The 14,147-nt window shown below is 43.2% G+C and overlaps 1 protein-coding gene across 3 annotated transcripts in view; it reads right to left on the reverse strand.

Moving 5' to 3' along the window:
* LOC103701705 (ADP-ribosylation factor 1) overlaps positions 1-14,147 on the reverse strand; it is a 41,122-nt gene that overhangs the window by 20,893 nt on the left and 6,082 nt on the right. For all 3 annotated transcript variants that reach the window (XR_003384629.2, XM_039128964.1, XM_008783869.4), the window contains exons 5-6: positions 13,041-13,152; positions 11,006-11,053 (exon numbers count right to left, since the gene is read on the reverse strand). Coding sequence is in view for 2 of the 3 variants with exons in the window: in XM_039128964.1 (XP_038984892.1) it covers positions 11,006-11,053; positions 13,041-13,152 (160 nt within the window). In the remaining variant the exon portion in view is untranslated. The remainder of the gene's footprint in view (positions 1-11,005; positions 11,054-13,040; positions 13,153-14,147) is intronic.

The raw sequence follows: 14,147 nt of genomic DNA on the forward strand, positions 1-14,147 counted from the left end.
GCGGAGGCACAAGGCCTATATAAAGGAGCCATTAGGGCCCTTAGTCGGCATCTTTGAATCTCTTGTTTAGTTGAATTGTCATTTTGTCAAGGGTCCCTTAAGTCCCCAAGGTGGGAATTTCGGCCGCAAGGCTTGGGCTAGGGTGGGGTATATCAACTCCCCTTAGATTGTTTTAGGCATCGCAAGATCCCTTCCTAATCTTGCCAAGAGTCCTTGTAATTCGTTGCTTATTGGAATAGAATCAACTTTCTTTCAATTTCAGCCCCATCTATTTGATTCTTTTTTCCACCTCCGGCCCTAATATTGGACTAGCATACGGCGTGGTTCCAAAGGCAGCAAGAAGCGTGTTACCCACTTCAAGTCGGTCCCAAAAACATAATATCCTCTGAACCTTGGCACGGGGTTTGGGACTGCAAAGCCCTGCGGGCCAACACTGGTGCTTTCATTGAGAGTCTTCAATGGAGATCGTCAGGTGATCGGCTACAGTCCAAATCCATGGAAGGACGATCTTAAGGGTAACGCTCTATCTTTCATATCTAAACTTTTCATTGCATATGTTTTGAGATCTGGAAATCAGATCTAAAATTGCTTGTTTTTACTTGTGAGGTCTGATTGTAAGGGGTTTATTTTATTGTCTTGATATTGTGAGAGATTTTTCCTTGTACGGGAAAAGAGTTCTCTTGTGTCTATTGTGTTCAATCTAGGGATAGTCCAACAGGGAGGCTACTGGTAGTACCCAGGATTATTTGACCCAATGGATTGGTTGTCGGGTATATTAGGAGCTGCATAAAGGGAGGCTACTGGTAGTACCTTGTGCGCCTTCCCCAACTACAATCTTTTCGAGAACACAGATCATCAAGACCTCTTTTGGGTTGAGAGATCATATCTTGTTTTTCATTCTTATTTGTACAAACTGGAAGGGATATATTTTGTGGTGTAATCTTCTCATAAAAGGGAGGATCGGGTTGATTTTTGTTGGGTAGAACTTTCAGATTTCATGGAGTCAGGTAGTGAATCGGTTAACCAACAAAAGCTCCTTGAGGTTACGAAGAATAATAATGCAAAAATCAGCCGAGTGTTAGAACATGTGGTGACCACCTTGGCCACCATAAGGAGAGAAGGAAACGCCAATATAGAGAGGATAGAGAGGAGGTTTGCAGAAAAGGAAGTGATGCGAGTGGAGGAAGAAAAAAGAGAGAAACTAGGAGAAGAGAAGGAAGGATTGAGAGTGGTGATGATATTGTTGATAAGTGGGCCGATGGCATCCCCATGAAGGATCGGCCAAAGAGAATGAGCGAAGAAAGGCGTGAACCCATAGGAAGTCTTCACCCTTGGAGGCCTCATGGCCGACGAGATCAAGAGGAAAGGAGAGAAGATCGGGTTGCCCATGATGATGAATTTAGGGTTTTGGGTCCACATGAAGGGGGGGGCCGAAAGCCAAAAATTGAGTTCCCATCTTTTGGAGGAGATCCATACGAGTGGCTCGATAAGGTCGAGCAATATTTTCAGGTTTATGAGATCCCTCGTGAAGAAAGGGTGACTTTAGCAAGCTACCATCTAGAGGGGAGAGCCAATAGGTGGTGGAGGTGGCTAAGAAATATTTTTGAGAAAGAAGGAAACTACTTGGGGTGGACAGTTTTTGTGCAGGAGTTTATGAACCAATGGGGACTGTCCCCAATCATAAATCACCACGGCCAATTGGCCAAGTTGAAGCAAGAAGGCAAGGTGCAGAATTAAATTGATGACTTCCGCCAACTGCAAACGATGGTTGATGGTTGGTCGGAAGAGGCCTTCCTCGGCACCTTTATTGATGGGCTCAAACCTTGGCTTGCCAAGGAACCAAAGCTCAAGCAGCCCACACGCTTTCAAGACGCGATGAGGATGGCGGAGATACTCGACCAAAGCGGCTACAACGACCGACACCCGGCCAGGGAGATCTCTAACTGCAACAATGCCAAACCAATGCCATCCAAGTCCCAACTGGCAGCCGCGAGCACCTCAAAATCTCAACCCCAAGAAGTAAGAAAATTAACCCATGAAGAACTCCAAAAATACTTCGACAAAGGCCTATGTTACAAATGCGGCACGAAGTGGGAAAAAGGCCACCGGTGCAACCGTGGCCAGGCTCTTGTCATAGAGCTCCTCGAGGAAGAAGAGTCAGAAATTTCAGATGGGACTCAAACTGAGACCCACCCGTCGGATGAAGAATCCGGGCATTCCTTCGTAATCCACAAATGCAGCAGCTCGGAATCCCCTAAGGAGTCGGATGATGAAGACAACTCTGCAGCAAAAATTTCTGCAACAACAAAAACCATAGCAGCCGGCCAAGAGGATGCACACCAAATCAAGGAAAATATGCAGACCTTGGCAGACCAACCTGCAGAAATTCCAGCAACCGAAGGAGAGTCCGCTTGCCAAGCTATCAGCCACGCCGACTGGAGGATCTGGGATCAGATCTGAGAGGCCATCAAGTTGGATGTTTGGGCTCAAGAAATCATAGAAAAAGTAGAAGTCGCTGCAGGAGTGGCTAACTTCAAGATCCGTGATGGGCTCATCTTCTACAAAGGGTATATCTATGTTCTTAACACTCCAAACCTAAGGAAAAACATACTAGACCACTTCCATAGGGGTAAGGAAGGAGGACATTCCGGGTGGTTTCGCACATATGTTCGGATTAAAAACCTTTTCTTTTGGGAGGGATTAAAGGCTGGAGTAAAAAAGATGGTGACCCAATGTGATGTATGCCAATCCGTAAAGTATGACCCTCGGGCACCCCCGGGACTTTTACAACCCCTTCCAATACTCGGGATGATTTGGGAGGACTTTTCCATGGATTTTGTGGAAGGCCTTCCCAAAAGCCATGAATATGAAGTTAGTTTGGTGGTGGTTGACTGGCTTAGCAAGTATGCCCATTTCATAAGCATCAAACATCCTTACATTGCTAAGTCCGTAGCCAAAGCCTTTGTGGAAGTTGGGGTCCGACTGCATGGGATCCCAAGGACCATCATCTTTGACCGTGACCGAATCTTTCTGAGTGACTTCTGGAAAGAGATGTTTTCCCTTCAAGGCACCAAACTCAAGGCGAGCTCCTCATACCACCCCCAAACTGATGGACAAACAAAGGTTGTCAACTATAGCTTGGAGCAATATCTTCGATGTTTCTGCCACAATCAGCAAACACTTTGGGCAGAGTACTTAGTGTGGGCCGAATATTGGTACAACATTTCCTATCATTCGGCCATCAAAACAAATCCTTATTAGCTAGTCTACGGCCGGCCTCCACCAACTATGACAACCTATGAACCAGGCACGGCTAGGACTCATGAAGTGAAGCAACAATTGATCGCCAGAGATGAGATGCTGGCCAACGCCAAAAGGAAACTCCACAGGGCTCAACAACGCATGAAGAGGTACTATGACAATCGACATAGAGAGGTAACTTTCGAACCTGGGCAATATGTTTATTTGAAGATCAGCCCCAAAAAGCAAAAGGCCCTTAGAAAAAAATTTAGTTTCAAGTTACCAAGAAAATACTATGGGCCCTACAAGATCTTGAAAAGAATTGGGGAAGTGGCGTACCGTTTGGAGTTTGTTGGGAATTGTGTCCTAAAACCAATCATTTGATAATTGTAATTGCAAATGAATCAATAAATTAATAAATATTATTTGGTATTTATTCATCACCAGTACATCTTCTTGAACTCCTGATGTGATGAAGTCCTTAGGACTGCTTTGTGTAATGAAATATGATTTTGTCACACAGGTCCTTAAATTGTTCATGACCAAATGATGTGCTGTTAACTGGACGATAGCATCATCAAGAGTAGGTCATTGTGTACCATATTTGTTGGTTGTCTTCCTAACCAAAGAGTATAGAGATACTAGTATGGTATACAGGTGAATGGTAGAGTACGTTTACTGAACGTGACCGATTGACCGGATACTCTGCTGTCAAGAGTTGTTCCGAGTGGATATGGGTATATGTATCCTTTAGACCTGAGATTGCAACCGGTGGCTTGCAAGCAACTCACTGTACTTTGATGCCGGACTACCTGGATTTCTAATCCAGCGACGGAAGATTTCTGGATCCAGTCAAGTACTTGTGGTAGTCAGTTGCAGATCAAGATGGGATTGACCTCCCTTAAAAATAAGGATGAATGCCTTGTGTTTTCAATTAAGTGGTACCCTAGCCAGGAAAAGTCAAATCACTCACTTGACTTATTGAATTGAAACATATTTTCGGATGGATCGTTTCGGGGTAGACAGACTCTGAACCCACCCTGGGCATTTTCTGATCAAGAGGATGAATTATACGGTAACCATTATCCAAAAGGTTCTAGAATGTTGCTTTGCATCTATTCGGTCTATCCGGTCGTCGGATCCCATTGCTAGATGGTTACTTCGATTAGTACAGGAAGTGTTCTTATGCTACCGGCTTAGGTTCGAACCTGTGAGGTCACACGCTTAGAAGTTTCTGGATTAATCAAATGGCTGATTGACGATTGAGAATCGTCTAGGGGTAAAATAGTCAATATGATTGACTGATTGCCCTAAGCAATTGTTGCTTGGAGAAGTTAATTGGTGATTGGATTACTGATTAGACTCAATTTGATTGAGTAATAGAGATTGGGCTTGACCAAATTCAAATATGATTTGAAATTGGTAAAACCGTAATTGACACCAAAATTGGTTTGGTGAAAATGTCTAATTTGCCCCCAACCAAATCAGATTTGGCTTGAATCAAATTGAATTGAAATCAATTATGATCCTAGTATGACTAGAACTCCCCTTTGTGGGACCCACGTCCTGCCTAGGTGGGACCCACATACTGTATGTGGGACCTACGTCCTGCTTAGGTGGGACCCACATATCATTACTTTAGGATCTATATCATAAATTAGTTTAGGATCTATATCGTTACTCAATTCATAATTAAATATATTGCATTATTCATGTCTTATCAGAGGGCTAAGCATGAATTTCAAAAAAAAATTATGCCGAAAGAACGGGTTAAACATTTTAACCCAAAACATGCTTGATATTTTAGATATTTTAACTCTGGTACCAGTCGAAGACAGTCTTCAACTGCACATCACATGTGACGCGGGCTCAGTCCCAATGGATAGTGTGACACCTGCGCGTACCTATCAAAGCACTCATCACATGAGCCTCCGGGTGGAGAGCCACGCTTCGTCACACGATCACGCGTGAGAGTTTCCGGAAATCGGATAGTCTCCACTAATCCTTTGCTTTGACACCAAATATCACAAAGCCCTCAGATCCCGAGGATTGTGTGATTCAAATAAATATGCATAAATCACAACTTCTTGTGATTTTAAGATTGAGATCATATCTCAACCATAAAGGAGATCAGATCTTTTACCTTTAGAAGGAGGTTCCTTCAAGGATGCTTCGCAGCCGCACAAGCGTCCGGCCTCGATGACTCGTCCACGCGAAGCTCCGGAATGATCAGCTTCCCGGGGAGTGCTAGCTCGCAGGGAGGCAGAAGGTTGGCTGAAAGGGAGAAGAAGGAAGAAGATGGACCTTCATAGCTCAAGAACTCCTTGGGCTTTCACCTTCAGAGCTTCTCTCTCCTCTCACTTTCTCTGGTGCTCTTGATCTAGAGAAGAGGGGTGGCCTATTTATAGGCCAAGAGGGTGAGGTGTCCCTATGAGGTGTTCGATGAGGTGTCCTACCAGGACACATGTCACACATGCAAGGAAAATAGGTGTCCTGCTCTGCCACGTGTCACGCATGCAAAGGGATGAGGTGGCTTGGAGGGTGATGTCATAGATGACCTCATAAGGCAGATGAGGTCATGGATGACATCAGGAGTGTGAGGTGTCCAGGCCCGCCACATATCACACATGCAAGCAAGAATATGCTTAAGAGCGGGCGGGCGGGATGTGGATCCCACATACAGTATGTGGGTCCCACCTAGGCAGGACGTGGGTCCCACATAGGAAAGGGAGTCCTAATCATACTAGGATCATAATTGATTTCAATCCAATTTGACTCAAGCCAAATCTGATTTGGTTGGGGGCAAATTAGATATTTTCACCAAACCAATTTTGGTGTCAATTACGGTTTTACCAATTTCAAATTATATTTGAATTTGGTCAAGCCCAATCTCTATTACTCAATCAAATTGAGTCTAATCAGTGATCCGTTCACCAATTAACTTCTCCAAGCAACAATTGCTTAGGACAATTAGTCAATCATATTGACTATTTTACCCCTAGACGATTCTTAATCGTCAATCAGCCATTTGATCAATCCAGAAACTTCTAAGCGTGTGACCTCACAGGTTCGAACCTAAGCCGGTAGTACAAAAATACTTTCTGTACTAATCGAAGTAACCATCTAACAACGTGACCGATTGACTGGACACTCTGCTGTCAAGAGTTGTTCCGAGTGGATATGGATATATGTGTCCTTTAGACCTGAGATCACAAGATGTGACTTGCAAGCAACTCATTGTACTTAGGTGTCGGACTACCTGCATTTCTAATCCAGCGACGGAAGGTTTCTGGGTCCAGTCAAGTACTTGTGGTAGTCAGTTGCAGATCAAGATGGGATTGACCTCCCTTAGAAATAAGGGTGAATGCCTTGTGTTTTCAATTAAGGTGGTGGTTGGGCCTACCCACCCTATTTGTTCCATGATCTATGGGTCTACTGGAGCTACCCACTTCGATCAATTAGCCAAGATTTTGATCTGATCTCTTTTATGGTTGAGATATGATCTCAATCTTCAAATCACAAGAAGTTGTGATTTATGCATATTTATTTGAATCACACAATCCTCGGAATCTGAGGGCTTTGTGATATTTGGTGTCAAAGCAAAGGATTAGTGGAGACTATCCGATTTTCGGAAACTCTCACGCGTGATCGTGTGACGAAGCGTGGCTCTCCACCCAGGGGCTCATGTGATGAGTGCTTTGATAGGTACGCGCAGGTGTCACCCTATCCATTGGGACTGAGCTCGCGCCACATGTGATGTGCAGTTGAAGACTGTCTTCAACTGGTATCAGAGTCAAAATGTCTAAAATATCAAGCATGTTTTGGGTTAAAATATTTAACCCGTTCTTTCCGCATAAAATTTTTGAAATTCATGCTTAGCCCTCTGCACGCACACCATCAGAGTTGCCTCCCAACTCACGGTATTTCATGTCTCCTAGCTAAAAGAAAGGATAGGAGACCCTTCATTGATTAAAAGAAAGTTACCTACTTTTGAGGAAGAAGGCCGCCTTCTCCTTCAACCGAGAGAAGCTCTTAACTACAGAATTTGGAGAGGTGGGGGAAAAAGACCAAATTGGCAAGTCCTTAAACATTGGCAGGGCGTTCCTCAAGAAGCAACATGGGAGGATTACGATGAAATCATGAGGAGATACCCAGATTTCACCCTTAAGGACAAGGGTGCTCTCCAAGAGAAGGGGAATGTTGCTGACCCAAGACGGCCACATCGCCTAAGAACCCTGCCAAGCAAAAATCCTGAAGACTTGGCCGAGGCCAACCTCGGCCAAGACCAACCAGCGGGCCAAATCCACTGCTTGGAGGTTTGCCCAAGCAATGGCCAACCTCGCCAGCAGTCGGCTCAGCCCAGGGCCTACGCGAGGTTTTGCGCCCACCACAGCCGCGCGCGCGCCCACAGCAGCGCGCGGACCCCCGCGCGCGCCCACAGCAGCGCACGGACCTCCGTGCACCCATGCAGCCTCAGGCGCGCGCAGCCAACTACGTGCACAAGCCTCAGGCGCGCATGGCCCTCCGCGCGCGCAGCAGGCGCGCGGACCCGTGCGCGCCCACCAACCCGCTGCGGCCCTCCGCGCGCGCCTCAGCCTGCGCGCAGTCCTCCACGCGCGCCAGCACAGTGCGGGGTTCTCCGCGAGCCCGATAGCCCACGCGCGGTCCTCCATGCGCCCGACACCCTGCAGCGCGCGGCCCTCCGCGCGCACAAGCAGCAGTCGGGCCGGTCAACGCCCAGACGCCAGGCCGACCCAGCGCCATGCGCACCAACGCGCACCCGGCGCTTTGCGCCCGCACTCGCATGGCACACCCGAACCTCACCAAGGCCAGAAGCGACCGGTGCACTGCTAGGCCGCCTCCCCATGCCTCGCCAGCACCCGGCACACGCGCAACAGTGAGTTGCACGCATGCCAGAAGTGGGCATGGACATGGGCGGCAACGAGGGGCACCAGCCCATGCATGCGCACTTGAGCGCACGCACACAGAAGGGACAGTAAACGCAAGGCTCGGTCGAAACTGCATCCAGCCGAGCGCATTCAAGCCAATCGGGTCCAAAGCCAGCGCACGGGTCGAGCCCAGCCAATGACATATCAATCGGAGCAAGCTTTGCACATTGAACCCGGACTAGTCAGCGCATGCGCGCCCAATGGCCAAACAAGGAAAGCCACAATCGGTCGTGCCTTTGGCTCGCCCAAGGGACAAGTGGCACTCATACGCGCGTGACAGCAAACAAGGTAAGTCTCTGCAAGGTAGCACTCGGCCAAGGATAGCAAGCCGAGACACATGGCAGAAATTCAAGCGCAAGCGCAGGGATAAATAAGGATAACGCACATAATCAACGAAGGAGCCTGCAGGCTCTTCCATGAAGATTTGCCGAGCAATGACGTGGGCGGCCAGGATGCATCAGGCCGCAAGATGAACGAAAGACAGGGGTGCCAAGTCATCGATCCGCGGGAGAACTAGCGCAAGGATCCGCGTCCCGGCCAGCAGAAAAGCGTGTCCCGGAAGTCTATCCGGCCAACCAATGAAGATCCCAAATCAGGCCAACTGCGGACAAGTGGCGACATTCGCACAGGACACGCGCTCCGGCCAACCGGGTGACGCATTCCATGCGTCCATTGATTTCAGCACATGGCCGAAGGGGGCCAAACTTAGTTAGACCCCCCTGCGGCTAAGTTAGCATGTTTTTATCCTTTGAATTCATTCCGCAAATAAGCCAAGGCACTAAGCCTATATAAAGGAGCCATTAGGGCCCCTAGTCGGCATCTTTGAATCTCTTGTTTAGTTGAATTGTCATTTTGTCAAGGGTTTTCCCTTAGGTCCCCTAAGTGGGAATTTCAGCCGCAAGGCTTGGGCTAGGGTGGGATAGATCAACTCCCCTTAGATTGTTTTAGGCATCGCAAGATCCCTTCTTGATCTTGCCAAGAGTCCTTGTGATTCGTTGCTTTATGGAATGGAATCAACTTTCTTTCAATTTCAGCCCCATCTCTTTGACTCTTTTTTCCACCGTCGGCCCCAATATTGGACTAGCATATGGCGTGGTTCCAAAGGCAGCAAGAAGAAGTTACCCACTTCAAGCCGGTCCCAACAACACAATATCCTCTGAACCTTGGCGTGGGATTTGGGACCGCAAAGCCCCGCAGGCCAACACTATGCCAGGCTCAGGTTGGGACTAGGGCCCTTCATACCTTGCCCAAGCCCAGCTTGGACCCGATGCAGCAGAGGATGTGCAAGTCTAGTACAACCACAGGATTGTGTTCCAACTATGTCTAAGGCAGAGCTATGTGAAACAAATATTAACCAAGAAAGCTTGGATGATAGAAGGAACTATCATGAAGTCCACAGGACATAACTCCATATATTAGGATGACTGTGTTGAAGAAAGCAAACTAAGTGCCATTTTTCAGCATACAATTCCTAGAGGTTAGCAAAAAGAAAAGAGGAAAAAATATATGAACATCCAAACAAAAAGGACTAGTCTGGAAATACAAAAATATAGCACGCTAGTACTGCTTGCAGTTATGGAGCATCATCACATTCCTCTCCTAAGTCTCTTCTTAACTCTTTCTGCTTTTTGTTAACATTTTTCTTGTCACATTACCAGGCTAACATACATAACATATAAGCAAATTATGCATTGTACGGTTGGAAGGAAATATCTCACAACAAGTAGCAAACCCTTAATGCTAGAGCTTCAAGAGTTGTACGTTATTTCTGACCCTACATTTGATGAGAAAAGGCTCGAAAAACAATGCCAACAAGTATGATGATTGATAGGTAAATGTCAGAAGAGAAGATTTTTCTCTTTTGTTTATTTCCATATAAAAGTTTTTGAGGCAGTTGCATTATGGAAATATTGATCATGGTGCATAAGTTTTCGTTATTTATCTGAAAGTAGCTTTTCACAAAATCAGGTAAGCATATACCAAGATACCAGTATCGCGAGATGTATCATCTCCTAATTTGCCACGAATTGAGGATGCTATTCACCCTTAGAATAACCAAAGAAAATTTCAACATTTTGGTATGCACACAGCATATATTACTGATGAAGTGCCAAACAATCCATCAGCACAGGCCTCTAAGACTTGTCACAGCTTCCATGCTTTCTTATGGGTCTCTTTTTTAAAATCTGCAAAAAGTCAAGCCTTTTTAAAAATCTTCTAAGACTTTTGTTTAGTCCATCTACTTCTCATAGTGATTCTTATCTGATTAATTTTTTGAACCATATGCAGATGAATCACATCATAAAGCCCCTTCAGGTAAACTAGTTAAGAAAATTAGAACCTTGCTTGTAAGAACCTACTTTGACTGTCATACCAACTTCACAAATTGGTTCCTCTTTCAAAATTTGAAGGAAAAAATGATAAAGATACAACTTGGGTTGACTTTTAACCTAGCCAAGCCATAGTTACCACAATTTAAATGAATGTAATACGATGGGAAGGGTATAGATGCAAATATCAAACTTGGAAGGGGCATATATGACTTTCTACTTTTTGAAGGGTAAATATGCAAATAAGAGAATTTTGAGGGATAGAAATGCCAAACTTCTATAAACAAGATAGATGCCAATGCAACTTCTTCAATGGCTTGAAATAGTGCACTACCTACCAAAGATTTCTTTAACAGACCAAAATATAAAACAAATGAATCAATTAAAAGAAATGCTAAAAGAAAAGTTCATGCATACATGCACAACAAAAAGAAAGAAAATAGAGGAACTTTAGAGGCTTAATTGAGTGGTAGGTCAATTATTCACCTGCTTGTTTGCATATACGAGGACAACTGCACCTTTTAGCTCTTCCTCCTGGCAGAGAAAAGGAAGCAAGTAAATTTTTAAGCCATTTTGGTAGCTGGAAGAACAGAATTTGTAATTTTTTCAATCCCCTTCTCTAAAGGTGTGCATTAACCACATTTTTGGCATTATTATGGTCTGTGAGAAAACTGTTAAAGCCACTATTGAATCTTGATCCATGTCAACCTAACTTAGAATATCAAAAGACTTGGCTGCTAAACTAACAATTGAATGGAAACCAAAAAAAAACAACAACAACAACAGCAACAATAATTGAATGAAAAGGGATTAAATGAGTCTTAGATGTATGCTTAAAAACAAGGAGGGAAAAATAGGGAAAATATAAATACCACAGAAATATTTCAAACCTATTAATATTGGGTGTATCTTCTTTACTTTATCTTTTTTGTGGGGAATCGTTTTTACTTTATCTAATTTGTCAAATGGCCACCATGATAAGATTTTCTGTGCATCAAGATTGGTATGGTTGTAATAACATGAAGACAAAGTTATGGACATAAACATAAGAAGATACAGAGATCTTTGCCATTGCAAGTCACCAGAAAATAACATTAACATAACAATACATGCAATATTGCACATGTACAATAAACAGGCATGCTCTCCTTGCAAAATCTCTTTGATCTTACCTTCTCACCACCAGTAAACTATCAGAGCCTTATGCTGTCTTAACCATACGAGAAGTACAAGATGTAGCCCAATATAATTAATAAAGTAAAAGGAGGTGATGCATAGGAAAAATTGTAAATAAACTGTGATTATGGGTTAAGAACCACCTGACTTTGTGTAAAATAATTGATATCTCAATAACACTGAAGTAAAATTAGCATGGTAAGCCAATGGTATTAACAGGTCTTGGCAGCATCTTTAGCCCATTGAAATTTAAGATACTAACACTGCTGTAACACCAATTAATATTTTCTGATGGATGCCCCTGTGTCGCATTTAAATTACCTTTGCCCAATTTAGCATCGTTCTTTACCATTGTCTACTGACAATTCCAATATTGGTGTCTAAAAGCAAGACCATGTCTCCATTTGGGCTCAAGGAAACTAAATGGTGTGAGAACTTTTGTTGCCTCTCATATTATAATGCATACAACTTACAAAGCGAGCCAAAAATGTTAGGGTCCTCCCATTTGTGTAGCAAGACATCCATGGCATGGATCATAATATGCAATTCACGGTTGTCAAATAGCCTAGGCAACCTCAGGCATATATTTATCTTATCGACCAGGTGGTCATAAGCAAGGTTTGCCATCTCGATATCGAACCCCATACTGGTGCCACACTAGCACAGTGTCGGTACAGTACATGGTGTTTTTGGCTTATCGAGTATCGATACGCCTTCCGTACCATGTACCGCTATGCCTCGTCCCACCTGATTCATGCCGGTACAGCGAACCATGGTCATGAGTCTAGTTCAAGTCCAAATACAAGTCACTAAACATTTCATGATCAAAATACATTCTCATAATTTCATATTACTTCAATAAAATAACATTTTAGCATGCTTCAATGAATGTAAAAAGTTAAAAAGATCAAGATAATTTATTTTGTAAAATTTAAACTGAACTTAATAGTAAAATATAAGTAAAGATATCATTATTTCTTTGGTTCAAGTAGTAGAGATTGCTGGGCTTCCTCATTTGTTCATCATATTGGAGGCTGGAACTCAAGTCAAAGCTTTTGATTAAAGGCCTTTTCTGGTCGCTCATTCACATATAAGGTTTTTTCTTTTAACAATCTGATTTTTCTTTGATATCAAGTTTGATGTACCTTAGTCCTTTATTAGCATCCTATGTCATTTATAAAGACATTACAAGAAATAATTTTTGTAGATATAATTTAAAAAAACATACAAGAAAATGTTATGAAAGAATAATCAAAGCAGACGAAGACACAAATAAGTACTCATGAATATTGCTGCAAGAATATATAATCCAACAAATGAAGAAATAATCTATAGTATGCTGCACCTCTAGGATAGCATGAAATTCATCCTTAGCTGTCACCAGTCTATCAGTGTCACTTGAATCAACAACATATATAATGGCTCGAGTGTTTGGAAAGTAGCATCTCCAATAGGGCCTGTATATGTTCGAGTGCGTGCACGAACACCACACATGCACATGCACACACATAAAAAAGGAAAGAATAAAGGGAGTTATTTATGGGCTCTTCCAATGGTTCATTTTGCAAGCATACAAGTCTATGCTTATTAAAATTACACAATATAAACAATATTAGACAAAAATTTTCTTCACAAATAACTCGACCTTTATAAGTATATTGCAATTCTTACCACTCACATGCAAATATTTCACCAGCTTCCCCTTCCTATCTGACTGTTTAACAAGCACCCCTCTCCTCACCCAGGTTGCAACTAGCCTATGATGTAAAAAATGCAAATCATCTTGAACGAAATTTTCACTTGTCACCTAGTGGTGACACATAGAGTTATTCGATCATACTTACTATTAAGCTCCCAAAAGTACAATTTTTTTACCTTTATCATCATCTCTTTTACTCTTCATCTTAAACTAATAGCCTTCCAAACCTTTCAACATCTTTACTCATGCAAACAGAGCTGCTTCGAAGTATTCCACACATATAACACATCAAATTAGATTTACAGATTCATGTCCACTTTATCCAATTAGTAAAAGGTATATTGTAAAGCCAAAAGGCTGTCCTATCCTATAACTCGATTTTTTGGTAAAGGCTCCTATATAAGTACCCTCAACACAGTCAATTCAGATATTCGATATAGTTTTGTTTCTCATTGCTCATCCAATTTCGAATTAGTATATCATAAGCATTTTCTATATCAATACAAAAAACAGAGAAGTCTGCTTTTTAACTAGAGATGTTGAATTAGCAAACTGAAGCCATTAACAAAATCCACTGGAGGATGGACTAATTCAACTCAAGGATTGAATAGCTGTAAATAAGGAGTTGGAACTACCAGCTTTATCTTCCATAACAACAATCACAAACTATTGATCTTCTATCAAATCCTCAATATCAACAAAGGACCAAATATTAATAATGTCCCATTCATTTGAATCACATCCTTTTGCTCA

The sequence above is a fragment of the Phoenix dactylifera genome, chromosome 1 (assembly GCF_009389715.1).
Source record: "Phoenix dactylifera cultivar Barhee BC4 chromosome 1, palm_55x_up_171113_PBpolish2nd_filt_p, whole genome shotgun sequence".
Taxonomy (NCBI): Eukaryota; Viridiplantae; Streptophyta; class Magnoliopsida; order Arecales; family Arecaceae; genus Phoenix; species Phoenix dactylifera.